The sequence below is a fragment of the Hyaloscypha bicolor genome (assembly GCF_002865645.1).
Source record: "Hyaloscypha bicolor E unplaced genomic scaffold K444scaffold_44, whole genome shotgun sequence".
NCBI lineage: Eukaryota > Fungi > Ascomycota > Leotiomycetes > Helotiales > Hyaloscyphaceae > Hyaloscypha > Hyaloscypha bicolor.
This window is the reverse complement of record NW_020194546.1, coordinates 254534-276177: the sequence shown is the minus strand read 5'-3', so window position 1 is coordinate 276177 and position 21644 is coordinate 254534. Positions and strand designations below refer to the sequence as shown.

General features: G+C 49.6%; 9 protein-coding genes across 9 annotated transcripts; 5 read left to right on the top strand and 4 right to left on the bottom strand.

Annotated features, from left to right (window-relative positions):
- The first annotated feature begins 104 nt into the window (after positions 1 to 104).
- Positions 105 to 1174, top strand: K444DRAFT_609373 (mago nashi domain-containing protein). The gene is made up of 6 exons (XM_024879563.1): positions 105 to 185; positions 233 to 270; positions 321 to 416; positions 475 to 538; positions 588 to 675; positions 737 to 1174. The coding sequence occupies exons 1-6, from the start codon at positions 148 to 150 to the stop codon at positions 875 to 877; spliced, it is 465 nt and encodes a 154-aa protein (XP_024740951.1). The 5' UTR covers positions 105 to 147; the 3' UTR covers positions 878 to 1174.
- A 166-nt stretch (positions 1175 to 1340) lies between these two features.
- Positions 1341 to 2951, top strand: K444DRAFT_660728 (vesicle-mediated transport protein-like protein Vid24). The gene is made up of 4 exons (XM_024886502.1): positions 1341 to 1865; positions 1924 to 2074; positions 2140 to 2497; positions 2552 to 2951. The coding sequence occupies exons 1-4, from the start codon at positions 1485 to 1487 to the stop codon at positions 2616 to 2618; spliced, it is 957 nt and encodes a 318-aa protein (XP_024740950.1). The 5' UTR covers positions 1341 to 1484; the 3' UTR covers positions 2619 to 2951.
- Positions 2952 to 6016: 3065 nt separating this feature from the next.
- K444DRAFT_609370 (uncharacterized protein) lies at positions 6017 to 7139 on the top strand. The gene is made up of 3 exons (XM_024879562.1): positions 6017 to 6526; positions 6578 to 6899; positions 6951 to 7139. The coding sequence occupies exons 1-2, from the start codon at positions 6153 to 6155 to the stop codon at positions 6678 to 6680; spliced, it is 477 nt and encodes a 158-aa protein (XP_024740949.1). The 5' UTR covers positions 6017 to 6152; the 3' UTR covers positions 6681 to 6899; positions 6951 to 7139.
- A 22-nt stretch (positions 7140 to 7161) lies between these two features.
- K444DRAFT_583746 (P-loop containing nucleoside triphosphate hydrolase protein) lies at positions 7162 to 8761 on the bottom strand (the record flags this gene model as incomplete). Its single annotated transcript, XM_024877839.1, has 4 exons — positions 7162 to 7471; positions 7544 to 7914; positions 7967 to 7996; positions 8048 to 8761. The coding sequence occupies 4 exons, from the start codon at positions 8759 to 8761 to the stop codon at positions 7162 to 7164; spliced, it is 1425 nt and encodes a 474-aa protein (XP_024740948.1).
- Positions 8762 to 9666: 905 nt separating this feature from the next.
- On the top strand, positions 9667 to 11746 carry K444DRAFT_521810 (alpha/beta-hydrolase; the record flags this gene model as incomplete). The annotated part of the gene is made up of 7 exons (XM_024874151.1): positions 9667 to 9810; positions 9870 to 9947; positions 10006 to 10324; positions 10375 to 10415; positions 10472 to 10570; positions 10622 to 10675; positions 10790 to 11746. 7 exons carry the CDS (start codon positions 9667 to 9669, stop codon positions 11744 to 11746), a joined length of 1692 nt encoding a protein of 563 aa, XP_024740947.1.
- Positions 11747 to 14036: 2290 nt separating this feature from the next.
- Positions 14037 to 14189, bottom strand: K444DRAFT_513632 (uncharacterized protein; the record flags this gene model as incomplete). Its single annotated transcript, XM_024873519.1, has 1 exon — positions 14037 to 14189. A coding segment is annotated over one exon (153 nt), but the record flags the coding sequence as incomplete, so codon positions are not given.
- Positions 14190 to 14576: 387 nt separating this feature from the next.
- Positions 14577 to 15377, bottom strand: K444DRAFT_313269 (uncharacterized protein). Its single transcript, XM_024871823.1, has one exon. It carries the CDS (start codon positions 15248 to 15250, stop codon positions 14783 to 14785), a length of 468 nt encoding a protein of 155 aa, XP_024740945.1. The 5' UTR covers positions 15251 to 15377; the 3' UTR covers positions 14577 to 14782.
- A 127-nt stretch (positions 15378 to 15504) lies between these two features.
- K444DRAFT_641124 (uncharacterized protein) lies at positions 15505 to 16806 on the bottom strand (the record flags this gene model as incomplete). The annotated part of the gene is made up of 1 exon (XM_024884578.1): positions 15505 to 16806. One exon carries the CDS (start codon positions 16804 to 16806, stop codon positions 15505 to 15507), a length of 1302 nt encoding a protein of 433 aa, XP_024740944.1.
- A 560-nt stretch (positions 16807 to 17366) lies between these two features.
- Positions 17367 to 20347, top strand: K444DRAFT_641123 (uncharacterized protein; the record flags this gene model as incomplete). Its single annotated transcript, XM_024884577.1, has 3 exons — positions 17367 to 17673; positions 17762 to 18266; positions 18319 to 20347. The coding sequence occupies 3 exons, from the start codon at positions 17367 to 17369 to the stop codon at positions 20345 to 20347; spliced, it is 2841 nt and encodes a 946-aa protein (XP_024740943.1).
- Positions 20348 to 21644: the final 1297 nt, after the last annotated feature.

The window sequence follows — 21644 nt, the reverse complement described above, 5'->3', positions numbered from 1 at the left end:
GCCGTGTTCAATTCTAGAGAAGTGGGTTGGTGCCTGATCTTCGCAAGGCACCAACCCCACCCAATGGAAACCGCGACTCTAAACTCAAAAACTCCAGCCTTTTAGAAAGCACCACCTTGACATCCACACAGAACAATCCAGGTCACAATGGCTGCATCTAATGAGCCCTTCTACATTCGCTACTAGTAAGATGTTTTGGCAATCAACCTGAAATCTGCTAATCCTTCTGTAGCTCAGGGCATTCAGGGCGACATGGCCATGAATTTCTTGGTACGCACTCAGCGCGTGTGAACTTGACGGAAGCTGATACTTTGAAATAGAATTCGACTTCAGAGTTTTAGGTGATGGAAGGAGCGCGTCTGCTCGATATGCGAACAATTCCAACTATCGAAATGATTCCCTCATCCGAAAAGAGAGTGCGTCAACTGTTCCACGCTCCCTACAGAATTGGACTGACTTGGGATTCTCTACCAGTGTGTGTCAGTTCCCTTATGGTCGACGAGATCAAGCGCATCATCAAGACCAGCGAGATCATGAAGTATATTTCTCGCAATCCAAAGCCCTTCTCTGTGCTTACGGTTAGACAGGGAAGACGATAGTAAATGGCCACAAAAGAATAAGGATGGGCGACAGGAGTTAGAGATTCGGATGGGTAGCGAGCATATTTCCTTTGAGGTACGAATCAGACCAGTTCCCTCCCCCAGCCAGCTCAATTTACTAATTGATCTCGATTCAGACTGCTAAGATTGGATCTCTTGTCGACGTCACAGAATCGCAAGACCCGGAAGGTCTGCGTGTCTTCTACTATCTCGTCCAAGATCTTAAGGCGTTGGTGTTCTCCTTGATAGCATTGCATTTCAAGATCAAGCCTATCTGAGGAAATGATTTTCGACGGGCTATGGCAATGGGAGTATGGCGTTTCGTATTTCGCAAAATGGGATACCATAGAGCTGGGCAGGAAAGCAAGGCATATTCGCCATGGCCCAAAACTACTTTTGCGTTGTTTGTGCACTCGATGGCTGTATGGGACGAGCACTGGCATCAAACAAGCACTGCAGCTCTGTAAACGAAGTATTAACCCGAGCCTTGCAAGCGACGAGGCTCTACACCAAGAACAAGTATTTTTGTGTATCTGACTTAGGAACACGAAGTCCGTTACTCAAGTCATCCTGACACCCATCACTCTGCAAAGAAACGCATGTTGAGCAATAGTGATCCAAACTTTGACGGGCTACTTCAGCAGTTGGTACTTACTTGCGACTGAAAGCGCGGGGAAGGTGCGACGTCGCTTGGCTTGCCTCCGAACAAGGCCCAATCGAACGAAGCCTTCTCCATATCAAGGCTCACTATCATCGATCTTGTGAAAATGTATCGCACCACAGCGACAATGCCCATCTAGTTGTCGACACCTATTGGATCTCATTCTTCTCTTGTATCATTAGACTGCACTTCCATTTTCCCCAAGCCTGTGCGGGCGCGACCAGATGCCTACGCCTCAGAGCAACGAGAACATGCTGCCGGCGCCTTCAATACACTCCTCATGCCCACCCGACGAGGACAGATCAAGCTGGAGGAGTATAGAGATGGAAGACGGCCTCGTTGAAGCGAACGTACCCGCGCCAGAAGTGCTTCAGCAACCAAGCCCTTCGCCGCCCGAGTCTCATACAACCGGTTCAACGGATACCCACATTGCAGAGCAGCAACAAGGCAAACGAATGGATATCGACGAAGAGGCTTCAGCACCTGATATGCTATCGCCTATGAGTACAGAGACAGACAAGCAACAAGATGAGAGTGACCTACATCAATTGACTCGCTCTGATCTTGGCTCACCCTCGATGGGCTATGACTTCTCCAACATCCGAGTGAGTATCCATCTACAGAGTTGGGCTCTAGACTTATAGAGACTGACTACGTCCTCAGCTCATACCTTCTTCTCCTTCATCCTTCCTGCGCGCGGGCAGCAAGTTCAAGGGTACTCAGCAATCGGAGCGCTCAGAATACGCAGTCCAGGTTGAAATCAAGCACGTTGATATGAGAGAGTCATTTCTCTGTGGATATCTTCGAATTCAAGGTATGGGATGACACCGATCTATCCCTGTTTTGGGCTGGCTTTTGGCTGATGTTTTGTTTCAACAGGACTGACCGACGAACACCCAACCCTCACTACCTATTTCGAAGGCGAGATCATTGGATCGAAATACACGTTCCTCACTCAACATCAAGACTGGGGCTCGACTGACAAGGTCGATCTACAACATTGGGCAAAATTCTCCGCTTTCCGACCATTTCAGAAGCAAGCCCGGAAGGGCAACTTTCATATTCCGGGAATGGCGCAACGAGAGAATATCTTCATGAGGTGGAAGGAACATTTTTTGGTTCCTGATCACCGAGTGCGAACAATCACTGGGGCTAGTTTTGAAGGCTTTTACTACATCTGCTTCAACCAGATTCAGGGGACGGTCAGCGGAATATACTTCCATGCAAAGAGTGAGAAGTAAGCAAAGGCTATATGAATTTTGCACTTTTACATTTCTAATATGATCTCTAGGTTTCAACAACTAGAATTGAAGCATGTTGAGGATCGAGGATGCTTCGCAGCCATGGAATTTCGATGAATGACGAGTGACGACCATTGGGAGATACAACTTGGAAAGGAAACAGAGGGAACAGGTACCCTTCTTCGGCAACAGGACAGGAGGGAACTTGTAAACGTGCATGGCATCGGGGTTTTACATACGAATGCGAATAGCCCGTCAAGGGGTACGGCATTCGAGGAGTTAATTTGAGAACTCTTTGCTTTCAGCGTTCAGAGTGTAGGTACGGCATGGCATCGTGTCGGCCGTGAATATTGAACTCTTGATTCACTTGCAATGTATCGGGGTCAAAAGGCTGAAATAGATTGTGACCTACCACTCTTTTTCTCTGGATCATGGGGCATCCGACATCCCAACAAGCCCCCTCTCAAGATTTACATTATCCTCCAAGTTGCTGATTGGGTTCAGGCCTCCAGTCTGACGGCTCGTAGCGAACCAAGAGCGATTTTATCGAGCTATACTATCTCGACTCAGCATGATATTCGGCTTGCTCCTAATTCCGGGCGGGACGAGGAGGTACTAACACCACTCGTAGAAGTCAAGAACCCCACGCCAGCTATCCTCCAGCTCTGCAACGAGGCGCGCAGAGAAGGACTTCAATACTGCTAGAAGTGCTGAGTGGAGAGGGGGGGGGGGGACCAGTCAGCAAACCACCCGGCAGCAAAGCCTTCCGTCACCGGAGCGAACGCTTTACATTAACTTCGGTGCGGACTGCTTCTTCTATAACTTCGAAGGGTTGGCATGGCTTTAACGCAAAATCAGTCAACCTCCCCTTCGACGACGCCCTCTTAACTCAACATTTGGCACATATTCAAGATATAGAACAAGCACGCCCTATCACTGCTATGCTAGATTTGAAGTATGATGCTGCGTAGCTAGGGCCAATGTTCGATGACCCTGATTTGCAAGACATCATAATTATCAGAACAGGCTAGGCTTAGAAGACTTTCTAGAACTCTGAGTCGGTTGGGGTCATCTGTGTCGACAGCAAAGGCAAGACTTTCTAACTTTAAGAAATAGACTAGGGAGTTGTACGTTGAGTGGGGATATTGAGAGATCAGTACGCCTGTGCATCAAATGTCCTTACGTCTACTCTCGCAGGCCCGGTTCAGTTAGTGCCGAGTGTCGCTATGCCCTATGACTAATGTCAATATATTGTATATAACTACAACGGTCACCACGCCCGGCCCTCGTTTATGGATGTGCTGAGGATCTTGAGCACAATTGATACGACAATCTCACAAATTTCTGTTTACCCCATTAACAGCAAGGCTTCTCGCCTTTGCGTCTCTTCGCTGGTCTTGTGTCTGCATCTTTCTCGGCAGATCTCCTCTTTCGTTCAAGTCGCGGCTGCTGCGTGAAATATGACTCGTCCATGATCTCGATTGCGGTAAAGGTATGAAGGCGCTGCTCGCATTACTTCTTGCAATCGACTGAGTGCTGATGCCGAGGCTCCTGACGACAAATGGAATATTTGTTATGATCGGCTAATGACTTGCTTCGCGGTAAGAATACGAGACAGTTTGACACCGATAATTATCTGGTGAGAGTGAGTAGCTCACGATTGACGTCATTATCAATGTACTTCACGCTGTTGGTGGCCTCTAGGACTCTGAAATATCGTCCTAGTGGAGCACCGATTTTTGTCGATAGGTGGGTCAAGACATTTCGGGCATGCTTGGTCCGAATTGATAGATAGTCTTGTAGTTGTTGAACGAGAATACGGATCTGAATCGTGATCAGAGCCACCAGCACTCGAACTAGAATGATGACAAAACGACGACAACGCATTCCACCCACAGAATATCAAGGTCGATGAGCATTTCTTGGACCAGGCCAGGATAGTGGCTGGACCAATTTGTCTCGACTGTGGGCTATGTTTCTTAGCATACCCCGAGAGGATCCAAACAAAGAAGCATAGAATTCCCGTGCACCTGGGCTGACTTGATACTTCGCCCGGGAGGCAAACTGTACGTTTCTTGTGGATCGAGACACCCGGGCAGAGACTGCGAAGCCTTTCATGCCAGTTGAAGATCTAGCAACGTCATATATTCTCAAGCTTGAGGAGGGGAGTCTCCGTGAGGGAAGTGCCAGGAGAGGGATACTGTCTGTCCTGAGACAAGTCCTCGTCGGTGCCAGAATCTTCAACGTCTTCCCAAACGGCCCCCGCAGAGTCGTTAAGGAGAACATCGAGAGCGAGCGATTCTTTATCTTGAGACAGGTTGGGTCGAGTGGAGTCATCGCTAGGGCAAATTTTTTTCGATATCTTCCCACTCGGATTCCGTCGAGTCGTTGGAGAGAGTGCTGGGAGAGGTGTATCCGTCGTTTTGAGACACATTCTGCTGAGGTGAACCTTCATCGATGCCGGAAGCGTTGATGTCATGGTGCGAAGGATTTGCTAATGTCGAGAACTTATGGGACTGGGGATCAGATTAGGGTACAGCTCGTGGGTATACGGAATCTGATAGGTTTGGTACGACGGGGTCGCGTCCTTATGGAGAGCCAGAAGTGAGGTAGAGATCTCGTTGGGACAGCATGCCTTGTAGGCCATTAGGTCTTCGCGTAGCTTTGCGAAGAGGTCCAATTGCATTAATCTCAGCATTGGCCCGACGCATCCCTCCGAGATCCTCAGGAGAGAGAATTAGTTTCCGTGCTCGCATCTGTCGAATCCGTCGAAGCTGTTCCTTGGTCAAGAGTGGAGATGCCATTATACTCAATTGAAGAAGGTAACTGACTAACCAAGAAGGCAAACGGGTGTGAATTTTGCATCTGAGAATGAGTGGATGGACCAAAGCTGGGGAGAGGACGAGCGGTTGAATTTTAGAGGGCGTGAGAGGGAGGGAGCGGGAGGCGTGCTGGTAGTTTGAGTTGCAAGAGAAGGAAGCTCGACAATGGACGAAGGGGTCTATGATTAGGGAAGGAAGGTAGAAGAGATAGATCTTTGGAGAAACAAATCAAAGGTATGCTTTCCCCCACGCCTCTCCAGCCATACTCAAATGAACAGGAAGTAAACTGCGAGACACGTCCCAACTTTACCACGCCGCCCGATCCTCTCTTTACAGACCTGTTGTTTTTAAGCACAATTCTTTTTGTCAGGTATTGAATGAAATTCCGGTTGTATCTTCTTTACCATAAGCCGGTATCCACCGAGACCCAACTCCCAACCCAGGCACTCTCCCAAGAAGTATGGTATGGTGGTATGGCACGAGCTCCGCCTCATCAATAAAGCAAGAGTTTCGGCAGGCCCACTGGAGCATGATGAGCTGGTTCAACACTTAAACTGATTGCAACACGAGATAGTTTAGGCAAACTCGACACTGTCGATCTAGGATTACTTAATCCGGCAAGAAAGCATCAGCGGCTGATCCAACAATTGTACAAGTTTTTGTCGAATCAAGCCAAGAATTCTTCGAACATCTCGCGAGCAAAACCAAGACATACATTTTGCCAAGCGAGCACGAGACCCCAAGATACGCGTCTCTTGGGCCAGAAGCTCCATAACTTCGAAATCTCAAACAATGCTTGCAAGATAGTACTGTTCAACACAATTCCATAATGGCTGATTTCGCGCCCTACCAAGATCAATCTCCTGAGACGAATCGAGCCCTCTCTCCACCGCCGATCGAAGGCCGACGCTCTTTCTCACCTGGCGGCCAGCGTTCCCCAGCTTTCCCATCTCCCACGAACACTCCGAAACCATCTGTGAATCCTTGGGCGCCGACTCATGATAGCTCTGCGAGGGCGTTCGGAAATAGTGGAGGTAATGGTGGGTTTGGAGGGGACATTGAGAGTGGCAGGGGGAGGTTGAACGAGTTCGATACAAGCCTTCCGATCAGATTGGATTATGAGGCCTGCCTGGCATATCTTCTGCTACCGCCTGCTGGGGGAGTACTGCTTCTGGTGATGGAGCAGAAGAGTGATTATGTTAGGTGAGTCCGGAATGGTGGAATCATGGGAATCGATGTGCTAATGGGAGGCAGATTCCATGCATGGCAATCAGCGGTAAGGCTTATCCTCATACCAATTTGCTCTTGCCTTCTATGGAAGCTAGGAGCCCAGGAGCTGTTTCGGGAACTGGCATAGTTCCTTTGGCCTTGTTTCTTGGCAGCAGGGTGGCCCCGAAGCTCTCAGCTCCCTCACGCCTCGTCGGGGTTTTACCATGCTAATTCGCTGGGCAGCTGCTGTTCTCTGCGATATTCGTGCTGCATTTGGTCTTCTCGTGGTCCACGTTCCTTTCTTGGTTGATATTTATTGGTGATTTGGGGTTGATTGGGCTCCTTACGTTTAGGGCCTACCGGGATGGCGAGTGCTGGCCCTCCTTTGCACATGAATAGCTCACTGACATTTCTGCAGCGGACACATTAGACAGATTTGAAGTGCCATTCTTTGGTCCACTAGCTAGCAGGATACTGGACGATGAGTGAGGCTTGCCTCTGGGATTTATTTGAGCTCAAGATACCCTTTGCATGGCACGCATGGAAACTGTAGGAAGACCGCATACAGACAACCTAATTGATAATATCGTGAATTACTATTTTTGCCCCTTATGCTGCAGACCCGAAAACTAGAAGTATCTAGGCATGGCACTGTTGATGTCTATGGGCCTTGCTCGATGCTCATCAAAGATGCTGTTGAGAGCAGGCCACATCCCACTCATGCTCGGACTGGCAACATTATCACTCTCATCCTCCATCTCCTTCCTCAGAGCCTCGACTTGTTTCTTCAGCTCCTTCCAGAGAATGTTGTCACTGAGATCGTCCTCTCGGTGTCTGAATCTTCGCTTCTCGTCCGTCCGAGCAACAATGACCAACAATGCAGCGACGAAGGCCTCCTTCATATACGCAAAGGAAAAATCACCAGTGATATCAGCAAACCTGGCGGACATCTGTGGTGGAAATTCCACCTTCTTGTTGTTTCGCAACTTGTGACGCCAATACTCGCAGTACTGGATTCTTTCTTCGCGAGTGGGTACATCGAACAGGTACTTCCTGTCGAATCGACTTGGTCGCTTGGCAATTCCTGGGTCCAATTGCTCAAGATGGTTCGTGCTTCCAATCATCAAGATTCCGTGGTTCGATTCCAACCCGTCAACTTCGTTGAGGAAGTAGCTTCTCACCATGGGACTAACGAGAGAGTCGATGTCTTCGAACACGAGGAGACATGGTGCCATTCGTCGAGCCATGAGAAATATCTGGCGTATGCCGTATTCTGGCCCCTGAAAGCTGTTGAAAGTCTTCACGTACAGCGATTCGATTGCTGGGGAGGTTCTCTTGCTTATGTCGTGCATAAGTGCCTTGGTGGAGATAGTTTTCCCATTCTAAGGGGGACCTTGTCAGTGTAATATGTTTGATACAATTCGACTCACTTACCCCTGGTGGACCGTAGAATATCACGCCTCTCTAGAATAACGAGTTAATATATAGCGTCTTGGGATATCCGCAAACGCTCACTTTCCAAGGCACACCGAACTCAGAATAACGACTTTCTGAGTCAAAGAACCCAATAACATCTTCGATGATAGCTTCCTTCTTCTCCTTCTCCAAAATGACATCCTCCCAATTCGATTTCTGGATATTCTGCCACAGCTCTCTGTTTTTCTGCCAGAATCCCTGGTCAAACACATAGACCTCGCCATGAAGATCCTGCGACCATTTTGATGCTTCCGCGAGCAACTCATCCGTTTTCTTCTGAGCAGAAGCCTGGTTATCTTCTTTGGAGTCCTCGGTGAGAATATAGTGGTACGGTGGGGGGTGATATGGCCCATCGTGCCCATCAACTATGTAGACCAGAAATTGGTTCCCCTTGAAAGTGTAGTCGTAACATGCGAAGACAACCTTATCAACAAAAGCGCCACCCAGTTCATCATTATACCTTCTTGCTGGTGGCATGAATTGCCTTTCCACCAGCGTTTCCTTGGCATCAATGTGGGGAGTGTATGTAGCATCGGCTCGTGAATCAGCAAAGCCGAGCAAATTGAGGTTGTAGCCTGTAGAGATGGTGAGGTGATATTTGGGATGTTTCTGGCGAATCGAAGCAGTGATGTACCCTTCTGTGTATTGTCGATCTCCCTTGGTGTTATTGAAGAAGTCCTCAGAGACTGACGAGTATGGATTGGGTCCACCACCGTGCCCTGTAGAGACGTGGACGAACTCGTCAGAAGACATTTTGCCTTTGGTGGTAGGTAATCAATTTGTATTTGATGGTATGAACGATCCAGATACTTCTGGGGAAGCCCCTGGATTGAGAAGAGGTTGAGATGTAGTTGCCTGAAGCTTCCAGCCACTTGTACTCGTAGCCTCGAATACGAGCGGCGAAGCTTTGGCGCTTGAAACGCTTACATGCCGATCGCCAAACTCCCACGTAGCACGAAGTAATCAAAATTTCGCACTGCATAACTGCTGGTCTCGTCAAATCATTATTCTTGGATGATTATGCCTGTTCGGAAGAATGGAAATGCCCAAATACCCCTGTTGATCACATGACGAAAGATGGAGACATCATTTGGGAAGAAGCTGCAACTATTTCCATCAGCTATCTTCTACGGAGGATACAGCAATTATGCGAAGAAACAAGTTTGTTCTGCATCAATAGTCTGGTGTTTACGCCAGGGAGCATACTCTCAATGCTTACTGGGCCAGGATTAGGTCCGTTCTGCTAAGTTCACCGCCTGATTTCTCTGTACCTACATTCATCTCTCCTCGGCACCTCAATTCCTTCAGGAACATCGGATCATCAAGCTTCCAGATTGAGGCCAAGCAGCTTTACATGGGTCGGTGAGGACCACATTAATGTTTTGAGCAAAGATGTTTGCTGCAATGAGCATGCTAGGTGCAGGCTAAAGGTGTTCATCTCGTTTGGATGAAACATCCGGTCACGATACTTTCCACCTTCTTCAAGGTTACAGGTGGGTAGCGCGGAGCTCCAGGATCCATTGCACTATGGAGAATATGCGAGGTACATATCTCACTTAGCTGCTTTCAATTGACAACAGGTGTTTTCTTGTTCTTTCATCTCATCTTTTTATTATGTTTCCTTTTTGGACATCGTTGCGACTGTCATGTATTTCATCATGAAAACCGCCGGATTTCTTGCGGTTTGCTTGTCCATTATTCCAGTTGGAGCTGTTGATAGTATTGTAGATCTGAGCTACTCGAAATATGAAGGGACCGCTTTGCCAGGAGGTATTACTCAATGGCTTGGCATCCGGTATGCTGTAAGTTCTTCAACACTGGCTGTTCTCGAGACTTTTTGACTGATTTCTTCCCCCTCTAGGCACCGCCTTTGGGACCATTGCGTTTTGCGGGCCCCACACATCCAGAGTACAATTCGACTGTTCAGAAGGCCAATAAAGTGAGTCAACCCTAACGGCGACGATCTACGATAAGGATGGATGCTGAGAATCGCTCAGCATGGCACGCTCTGCTTAGCCAATCAAGCTGGCCCAGGGCTGCAATATGGGAAGCAACCTATGGATGAAGATTGTCTTTTTCTTGATGTATACGCCCCGACAAATGCCACAACGGGGTCAAAGCTCCCTGTCATGGTTTTCGTTCAAGGGGGTGGATGGACTTCCAATTCGAATGGCAACTTCAACGGCACTCTGCTCGTTGAGAATTCAGGCATGAATATGGTGGTCGTTACACTCAACTATCGCGTAGGTTTGCTTGGATTGTTGGCCAGCAAGCAAGTGTTGGAAGGTGGCAGTCTTAATAATGGATTGAAAGATGGTATGTTGGACTTACCGGGTTTTAAGATTCCGCTAACTCCGGTCTCTTAGTGATATTTGTCCTGCAATGGATTCAAGATAAAGCGTGTCTGGTACGTGCTCACCATCTCAAAGTGTGGGCAGGATCATCAGTAACCTGTTCCTATAGTTTGGAGGGGACGTTAATCATGTTGTTTTGACGGGAGATAGCGTTGGGGCTATGATCATCACATTCCTCCAAGCTGCCTACAATGGCACAGGGCTTCCGGTATTATCTGCAGACTCAAGCGCCGGAAATGCCAGGTGCTGACTACTATAGGGGTATTTTCATGGTGTCGCTGCCGAAAGTACCGCCCTAGCTGGAAATGCCCAAGTAAGTGCTCTCTGTATGCTCATATGACGACAATCTGCCAACCTGGAGCCCTCGAAGTGTTTCTAGAAGAGAAAGTTAGTTTTTGGGATTGTAAGCCCTTACTAACATTACTAGGTTGTTGACCTTCAACCACATTACGATGATTTGACCAAAGCCACTGGGTGTTCTAATCAAACAGATACATTGTCTTGCTTACGAGGCCTTAACGTTACGGAACTACAAACCAAATCGCCAGGGTTTCAATGGAGTCCTTGTATCGATAACGATATCCTCGTAGCCCCGCTCTACCAGCTTTATGAAAGCAGAAGATTCCGCCAAGTCCCCGCAATATATGGAAGTACAACTGACGAAGGAACCAAGAATGTTGACAAGACAGTTAACTCGACGAACTTGGACTCTTATATACGAAGAAACCTAGGGAACATCACCGATGCACAACTTGAAGAATTGAAAACAACCTATCCAGAGTCTCTCAATGAAGTCACCTTCTCAGGCGCGGTATTGAATGCTACTTATCCTGGTGCTGGTAATGAATGGCAGCGTGTCGCGGCGATGTTCGGCGAGGCAGATATTCGATGCGTAGCATACTTCCAATCCGACATGCTAGCTTATGCCGGCAACACACAGAACTGGCATTACCACTACGATGTCCTGGATCCTCGAGATGAAGCCAGTGGCAATCGAGTTTATCATACCGTGGAACTGAATGCCATCTGGGGCCCGAATAACACCGATGGCAATCCTCCGCCCTCTTACTACATACCGAACGAAAAGGGGGGCAACGCCGGTGCCGTGCCTGTCACTCAGAGCTACTGGATAAGCTTCATTCTCACCCTAGATCCTAACACGCTCAGAAGAAAAGATCTGGCGGGATGGGAGCCCTGGACATTGGCTACTAGACGACGGCTACTTTTGCACAACAACGGAACTATGATGGAGAGCATGACTGATGCAGAGAAGGCTCGCTGCAAGGTTGTGATGCCATGGGCTAAGGCTCGCAACCTATTCCAACTACCACGGACCACGTTTCCACTCTTTGCTAATGGCACATATCCGGATCCATATGAATGAGAGAAGGCTCTCTCGGTGAAACGTGCCCAAAATTTGCGAGAGCTGTCACGATCTCCAAAGAAAATCCAAACGGCACAAAAGTTTACAGCTCTAGACATGAAAGAGCAAATGCATATGGTACCTCGCGATCACATTCTCCAAACCAGATACATGGGTGATTATGCAGGAACCAGGATATTCAACCGCCTTTATATATATTTACCATAAATAACAGCCACCAACGAATCTGCATGAAACACCATACTCCAACATATATACTGTTCACCCTTATCCGTCTTTCATTCCACGCAGACAATGGGTAATTTATCTTTACCGGCAACAAACAATAGTGAGTGGCTCAGGTTCTGTAGCCCTTCTATACTCAGATCACTTCTTCGGTTCTTCACCTCTTTAGCAAATCTGAAGAGGGAGTAATATCTATCCATGAGACCCCTAGGGAAACATAAGAAAAGCACTTCTCGGCTCGAAGTTGCACTTTTTGGTTATTACTTATTAGGCAATGATCTCACATATATGATCGACGAGATTATTCCTTGTTTTATTAGTGTATTTTTCGAGCTCTTCAAAGTGCAACCCGGACAACTCAGTCTTCGCCTCAAGAAGAGCAAAGCAAAATGAAACACCTCATACTATCCCTTCTCTCCATCTTCCCTTCAACCCTTGCATCCCTGCAACAAAACCCCAAACATCCTTCAAGCCTCCTAAGAACTCTCACCCTCTCTCGACCGCGATCAATGCTGTAGAGTCTTCCGTCAGCTCTCAGGTACATACGTAGATACTCCTCTCCTTCCCCCCTCTCAAACCTTCTTCCCTTCTTCCCCCCTACAACGCAGCTAACCAACCCCTTCCCAGGTCGGCGGACCCCGCGACTGCGTCTGCAACTGGCTCGGGACAAGCATCGCCAACGCCTCCTACGGCACGCCCTGTGCAGGCACAAACAACGACACACCAGATAACGACTGGAGCTGGTGCACCGACCACTGTGTGCCTTCATATTCTGTCACTCTCTCTTTACCTCTCCCCCCTTGGACTGGGACTTCGTAGCCTGCTAGTACAACGCCCGCTGCAACTGTTTCGTCAACGATGAATTTTGCTATACCGTTCAATACTCTGATATCAACTGGGGCGGGGATGGCGACGAAGACAAGTGGTGGGACAATAATGAGCAAAGCGCCGATGGTTGAGAGGCAAAAGCTTCATTTCGGGATGAAGACTGGTGTGTGGGGAGCGGGAACGACGTTGAGGTTTACGAATGGGAGTCCCGGGCCGTTTGCGGTTACTATTCCGGGGGTTTTGACGTTGACTTTTGGGAGGTAGGGACAGGGGGAGGATGGGCTGTTGACGGAGGATCTGGATCGGAAAAGATAGTATGATGAATTAAGAGTTGAATGGAATACAAACAACTAGGTCACTGCCTTAATGTGAAGATTACAACATTAATCATCGCCTGAGGCGTAGTGAGAAAACTTTACTCAATGTCCATAAACAGTTCGACATGCAGCCGGGTTGGAGTTGCGATGGAGATGTTTCCCGAGACATTTCGATTGCGCCACTTGAGACAAAAAGGCTGAACTAGCGAGGCATTTTGGTTCCAAACATCAAACGATTGAGCGAGAATGTGCGTCAGAGAAATAGTCCTTTTTGATACTGAATTTCGGATATGTACAGACCAAGCAAAGCAAAAAGAAGAACCAAGTCCTTAAAGCCATACCTGCCACCCGTCAGCCCATATACCAACCCCGAGCCATACCCAAACCCGATCGCCATCCAAGTCCAGCCCCCATTTTAATCTCCATAACATGCGGATAGCTTAAAGACCACCTTGACTTCTGGTCCTCCTCTCAGCACGACCAACAGCCGGGGCCTTCTTCTCTTTCTTGGGAGCCTTTGAGGTGTTCCCCTTTGGCCGACCAGGCTTCTTCTTATCTTTCTCACCGTTAGTGGAAGCACCTGTGCCGTTGCTGGTCTTTTGCTTCTTGGCTTCGTCCTCTTTGGCTGCCTCCTCGCCATTCTTCTCCTCAGTCACAGCATCGACCTTCTCATCTGCCTTTCGCTTATCTCCGACCTGAGCCTCGCCATTCGACTCCTTCTCCACTTCCTTCTTCTCTTCCTTGGGCTCCTCTTTCTCCTCCGCGTCGTTCTTTTCCGGTTCCTTTTTCTCCTCTACTTTCTCCTCTTGTTTGTCCTCCTTCTTCTGCTCGTCGTTCTTGGGCTCAGAGGAAGAAGCGCCGTTCGTGTCCGAGTCCGAGGATTTCTTGTCTACGTTGAGCTCATTTGCAAGCTTGACGACATCGTTTCCGTTGCGCTCGATGTGCACGGCGGGATTACTCTCATCGCCGGTCTTGCTGATCTCGTTGCCGCGGTGCGAGACGACGGTCACTTCGCCGGGTTTGACTTCGGAGGCAGTTCCGGACGGGTGAGAAGCGCCCCAGTTCCAAGAGACTAGTTGGGATGTATTAGTTTCATAGATATTACTGTGAAATGGAGGGATGCATATAACTGGAAGTGAAGAAGTGGAAGAGGATTGCGCCGTAGTTGGTTTGTGCCATCGTGGTGAAGTGGTACTCGATGCCCGCGAGGAAGTGTTTTTGGGGATTTTGATGAAAGTTGGGATGTTCCAATATAACCTCGATACCCGAATATCGACTGACTGATTCCTATGGGTAAGGAAAGTGCCTTCTTCACGTACCTTTGTCGCCGACTTCAGGTCCTGACATGATGGATGACGCTGGTGCTTCGAATTTGTAACTTCGATGAATCGATAATTGGGGTGAGATATTGGAATAATGGAACCTCGCGACTAGGAATTCCCAATTGGATGTTCTGCGCGCTCAGTATTGATGGGTTGCGACAGGAAAATGAAGGTTGGGGAAGGAACGACGTCCAGAAGAGGAGGCTCGGATGAGCTAATCATTGAGGTACCACAGCAAGGAAACGAAAACCACCCCGGGCTGAGGTAAGAGCTTCGATCTGGCAAAAAGCAGCGAATAGGATGAAGGGGTCAGCCTGACCCAGATCAAGCCACAGCTGATCGCATCACGGTGTGGAGAATGAGGAGGGGCGTGCCGGGCGTGCCAGCCGTGGCCAATCGAAGGGGGCGAGGGCGGGAGTGCGGGGAAGAGGCATTTGAGATGCGAGCCTGAAGTCTCTTGTGCCCGTCGAGGCTCTCTGATATCCTGATATGATGCATGTACAGAATCTGTACACTGCCTCCCTATTGAAGGGCATTGGGCTCGCCAGGGTCGCCGTCTGCTTCCATCTCCTCTGATGGTGAATCTGCGACCGTGCAGGACTAATGCAGGTCATCGTAGGAGTGGCACCGAACGAAGTTTGGTGCAAGAGTGGAGGGAGAAACGGGAGAGGTTTGGGCGTCATCATTCTGGTACGGTGGTCGACGGACACCTCCTCGGCAATTCTTGAAGGGACAGCACTGGCTTCTCTTAAATTTCCGCACGCCAACCTATTTATATGATATTGTGAAAGGTAGCGTGCTGTAATGGACATTTCCTGAGTTTGTCGGAAAATTGATGCGTGTGATATCCCCGCGTCGGGAGCTGTGAACAGTTCAGCAGACCTGCTCCAGTTCTTTTGAAATGCTTCATTGATAGCGTCCAGTCATGAGTTAATCTCCAATGCCGCTTTGCTATATACCTCATGGAGTATCCGCCTTTCTAACGCCGTCCATTGCACTTCCTAATCAAAGATGCAATGCAATCAATGCCTGAACTCCAAGCCGAAACAACATGACCAACTTCCACTTATGCTAGGCTGAGTCTTTCCAATAGCTCTAGGCTCGACGCCTCCGCTCTTGCCTGCTCCAACTGTCTACCCCCCTCCTTGACACCGAGTTGTCTTGGATAGTTGGTACGTAGGAGGTCCATAACCCAATGCGCTTCTCTGAAGCGATTGGTCTCGAGGCAGAGCTTTGCTGTGTCGAGACAAAGTTGTATCCGAGAACGACTTTGCCTGGCTTCTGTTATGCCGTCAATCTTCCGAAGCGGGTCAGGGGTTGGCTCCATATGTTTCGATAGATAATTCAACGCAAAATCCGGCGTTGGTTTCGTGGGATGAAGGATGTTCAGATGGGCGGAAAAGAAATCGCTGTCCTTGGAGATAAGTGGAACCAAACCGAGGAAAGATTCAAAACTCGATTCGCTTGACGGTCCGTGAGTGCCAAAGATAGTCTGATGTACAAGGAATAGACCAGGAGGGCCCAGGAAGGGTCTCCTCTCAACAATTGACAAAGACTTGAAGTACCCGGCAGCTCTGGATAGGCAGATATAAGCGTTATCCAAGGAGATGTTGGGCTCCATTGCTTCTGCTCTCAATAGTAGCATCAATGGCCTGATTGCGTCCTCACGTGCCTCAAGCCTCGACGAGCCTTTTAGCTTGTCGATGGCCGGTCGACCATCGAGGGCTCTTTTTATCCAGGTCCAAGTAGCTTCCTGCAAGCCTTCTGCAACCAAGAATTGCATGAGCAATTCACCAAACGCTTTATGCTTCAAAAACTCATTGTCGTTCGCGGTACCGCTTGATAGCAACCACTTCAACACCTTCAAGCCAGCGCCAGACTCTTGCATCCCGTCTCTTACCTCTAACACCGGTGATTGTATAATTTTTCGCTTCACCCCAGCAAGACATGTATAAGCATAGCTGATACTCATCATGCCCTTTGCCACTGCCTGGTCGAATATATTCATGGGGTCCGCAATCCTCTTGCCTCCTTTCACCCCAGGTGACACACTGAACAGCGGATTCGTCAGGAGAGAGTGCATGTGCTGGTCTGTAGGATGTGCCGTATGATCCGAGTTACGTCGTCTTCTTGGTACGGTGGAGCTCTGTGTATGTATTTTGCCTTCAACACCCAATCTTGTAGCCCACGAGGCATTATCGCTTCTGAACGGAGGATGTTCGCGGTCGAGATGTTGTCGGAACGAGGTTGTGAGGATATTGAGCAGTTGTTGAGATTCGCGGGGGTTTAACGGAAGTGGTTGGTGTATCTTGAGCTTGTTCAGAGCTGGCATCGGCCGGAAGAGGAGATTCTGGGATGGGCGAAACATGGTGTAAGGACGCAGCCCGTTGGCTGCCGAGGAGAAGGGAGGCCGAGAAGACGTAGACGTGGATAGCAGTATCCACAAGTAGTTCAATTCAAGTTTTCGTCCCTGATCGCATGGTGTTTTGATTTGTGTTGATTGTACCTGAGAAGAGATGATGTGGGGTTGAATCATCCGATTCAGGGCATGTAGCTCACGTGACTCATTGGCTCAGATGCACTTGGCCTGAAAGAAAAGGAGATGCCATGCAGCACTGCCCAGCACGGCCATGTTCCACCTTGTGCCTCTCTAAAAACCCCAACCCTTTATAACCCTTCCTAATCCTCCACAGAGATCTGCCTGCTTGTACAACTCATTTTCGCATGGTCCTGTAACTCAGCCTCGTGCATTCACTCGCCACCCTAGCCCGAAAGCGAGCTCAAGAGGCGCGCCTGCAAGCAATACGCGAGCTAGAATTCATCGTCATTCGCAACTCAGACTCAGACCAACCTCATCTTCCCACCACAACCCTTTGAAATCTCCTTATCTTTGCCTGCTTCACACACACACCCTCCTCACACACTACCATGTCTGAGGTACAATCACGACCAGCCGCGCCTCGAGGCAGAGGCTCAGCTCGCGGCGGCCGAGGAGGTTTTTCTTCCAGAGGAGGACGCGGCGGCAGAGGTCACGCAACCAACGGCGACAAGACAAATGCTGCGCCAGCAACATCAATTGAAGATGAGGGCGAAGTAGGCCAACTGAAGAAGCAATATGGTTCCAAAGTCTCTACGATCAAGGAGATGTTTCCCGACTGGACTGATGAGGATGTTGTATTCGCCCTTCAGGAGACTGACGGTGATCTGGAGACCACAGTTGATCGCATAACTGACGGTAAGCTTTAACCCAAATGATTCATGACGCTAACCCAATGGACTGCTGGTTCACGGTTGCAGATCGATTACTGACCTCGTCGCAACAGGTACAATCTCACAATGGGGAGAGGTTTCAAAGGCGAAGAAGGATCGATCTCGTTCCAAGGCCAAGGATGCTACAGTCACTTCATTCGGCGATATAACCAACCAAACCAGGACCTCGCGCGGTGGTCGAGCTGGCTTTGACAGTGGCAGAGGAGGCCGTGGCCGTGGCACAGATCGAGGCAGAGGTGGAAAAGCTCGAGGAGCATCGGTCGCACACACGAATGGACGCAAGGAAAATTCTGAGATCTCGACCCCTACTCCTGAGCCAACTGCCTGGGATGCTCCTGCTACTGGCGATTCATGGGATGCTCCTAAGGCAGCCGAGGAGAGCTGGGATACTTCCAAGCCTGCTGAAGTTGGTTGGGGAGAGTCTGCCTCTTCTACTGCCACAGCAACTGTTCAGGCGGCTTCAAGCATTATTCCAGTCGGCGTCAAGAAGAGCTGGGCAAGCATGTTTGCGCCTCCTCCACCCGCTCCAAAGAAGGCGCCAGAGCCGGTTGTCGAGAAGTACGTTATCTCGCATTCATTGCATGATTTTTTTGACTGACAATCTTTTTAGACCTGCCGAGCCCGCAAAGCCAGCAGAACCTGTCGAGGCACCTGCGATCGAGCCCGAAGCCCCAATTTCTCAACCTGCCCCAGCTGAACTTGCCGAAACTATTCCTCTTGAAACCGCTTCATTCGAAGAACCCGAAGTTGCGATCGCACCCTCGAATGATGATCTCACCGAGACCAACCTCGAACAAGTCCCAGATACCTCTGGCCCCGCCCCCTCAGCAACTGCTGCAAGCACTACTGCTAGTTCTTGGGATCCTCGAAACACACCTGCTAGTTCCACCCAATACTCCGCCTTGCAACAAAACCAACCGCAAGCAATTCGCCCACCAACGAGTGGATTCCAAGCTTCTGCATTGAAAGCTACAGGAACTCCTGCGCGGGCTCCAAGCTACCAACGCCGTGTACTTGATCAAGAGGAAGCTGTTCGCATGCCAGGGAACCGTGAGGTGGATCGCGCTGCAGTTCAATTTGGCGCCTTCAACTTGAATGGATCTGGAGATGAGGACGTTGATGGTGACCGCGAGGAAGCAGAGACTCGTGCTCAACCACCTCAACACTCTCCAGTTGCGCCAAGAGCTGCGCTGCCACCGGCTCCTCAGCAACCCGCAACTGTCACGGAGGCTTTCCCGACTACAAAACCATCAGCCGGCTTGCCATCCACCCATCCTACTGCTGCTCCTGGTCTCCCTTCACCGGCTCCTTTGGCAGGTGCGCAAAGCGCGACCCAGCAAGGACCGCAAGGCAATGCACAGTTCAGCCAATATGGCAGATATCCACAGGCTGGCGCTCAAGAACAGTCTTCATTGCCCCAAAAGCCGTATGATGCTTTCAGTCAGCAGGCTCCATCCACTCAAAGCCCGTTCGAGGGCTATCCAAACCAGCAATCTCAGTCCCAGACTCAACCCCAATCTGGGGCTTTCTCTTCCGCACCCGACCAATTCTCCTCTTACTACACTTCCGACCCGCAACATCGCAACGCTTACAACAACTATTACAATCAGCAATATGGATTGCAGCAAGGTTCTCAAGGTCAACAAGATGGTCCTACTTCTCAGCAACGATCCTACAGTGGTTACAACGGCCCTCAGGCAGAGAATTCTTCTCAATTCCCGCAAAGTGCTGCCCAACAGACCCAGTCACGTTATGCGACTGCAGGAGAGGCTCAAACCAGCGGGCACACTACTCCGAACCCAGCTGCTCAAACCCAACAGCCAGGTGCTGCCCAGAGCGCCCCACCCCAACAACCCGGTCACCAGCAAGGACCTCAGGTTGGAAACTACCCATATGGCCATCCGTACTACTCCAGCCCGTACTATGCTGCGTACATGAACCAGTATCAACAGTACGGCGCAGGAAACTACCCAGGGGGACCTTACGGTGCTAAAGGTGGACTTCATCAGGGATATCAAGGTTATGGCATGACTCCAGGAGCTCCTTATGATCACGCTGCTTCCCCTGCGGCCGGTGGCTTTGGTGGATCTGCTCTACATGGACGCGACAGTGCCCTCGGAGGCTTGTCTGACTACGGTCGAGCAGGATCGGCTCCATCATCCCAGACTCCCCAGGCCCTCGGAGGCAGTGGTGCTTTCGGTGGTTCTCATGACGCTTTTGGTCGCGGATCGTACCAAGCCCAGCAGCAGTACGGCGCCCAGCAAGGTAACCAACAAGGCGGCGGTGACGATTTGAAGCCATTCGGCGATTCGAAGGTTGCAAATGGACCTAGCCCATCGTTGTCTCAAGCCGGCCGACCAGGATCTGCGACGAACACGGCTGGATCAGCACTTCCTCCACCACAATCTCAGCAAGCTGGGTACGGAGGATACCCCGCCCATCTCCAGCAACAAGGCCAAGGACTTCACGGTAGCCAAAGTGGCGGCTATGCTGGCCTAGGCGGAGCTGGAGGCCACCAAGCAGGAGGCCAAGGGCACCAAAACAGCCAATACGGAGGCTACCAAGCTTTCGGTGGCAACTACTATGGCAGCCAGCAGCAGCGCGGAGGATGGGGCGGCAACTACGGACAGCAGCATTAATAAGACATGGATGGCCACGTTTGTAGCAGCTGCACATAACGAAGTGCACTCGTTGGTAGATTGCCGCCTCATGGATCATCTTTGGGGTTGTAATTTTCTACCAAAATGTGTTACTACTACTCCAAATCAAAGCTCCTTTTTTTCTTCTTCTCTGCCTTTGCGCTGGACTGGGGAAGAACTTGGTTGAATTTGAAAGGAAAACGGGCCACCATGCATCTGGTCTGGGCTGGGCTGGCTGGCTGCTTTGTCTGTACTCTGAAATACCTTTTCCTTACCTTCTGGCTGTGGGGCCTCTCCCAACCCACTCTGTTTTCAATTAGGTTTCTTCTCTCTTTTCACTTTCTTTTGCAACAACACACATCATATCGGAGGAATCGAATCGAATCGAATCGAATCGCGCAATCAACTTCAAACAAAGCGAAAAAGCATCTTGTCTGTCACATCTGGATTGCAGGGGCTGGCTGATTGGGTTTCTTCTTTCGATTGAGGAGGCATGAAATTGGCTTGATTTTCGAAGGTTGATTCATTGCATGGGGGCGAACGAGAATGGCTAGCTACTAGCAAGCCAGGCAGACGAGAGATGTGTATCGATGGATGGGATGACGAATGGGAGAGCCATTGGCGGGATAGTTAGTGGTGGGGAGGGTCAAATGAATGAAATTGGCTACCCTCTTTCTGACTATGTTCTTTTTAATATATTGAAAGTGAGATCTTCGGTATCTGCTTGATATGGTTTGACAAACTTTCAACATTGGGTAAGGTGCCCAGAGAGAAACCCCTGGTGTCTGGCCCTTTAAAAGACCCTTCGGTGTTCGAAGCCAGGTAGTACATTGAGGCGCAAAGATATGCAGAATGTTATAGTTCCAAGGCGCTCATTGGGTTTCTCGCAACCCATAATCCCTTTAGATCCGATAGGGAAGAGCAAGTCGAACGGCAGAGCCCATCAACAATCGCCAACTCGAAAGTTGTCCTTAGCAGATCAACGGAACAACACTAGTAGAAATACTGCAAACCACGGGAGCCATTAGACACAGTGATTAAGGAACGCTGAATTGCGGCGAGGAACATTGGGCGCAGAAAGGAGTGCAACCGTCCACCTTCCCTCGGCCTCCCAACGACTTGAGATAAAATCATATCAACGACGATTCGCACCTCCACGGGCCCCATATCATTATCCGAAATATTCGAAACAAGCGCTACAAAAACAACAGCGAGCCCTAATTTCACAATGTGCACACAGGAATAGTGTCAATAAAAAGTTGGGATCTAAGGGAATATCGTAGTGTTCGAGATAGTA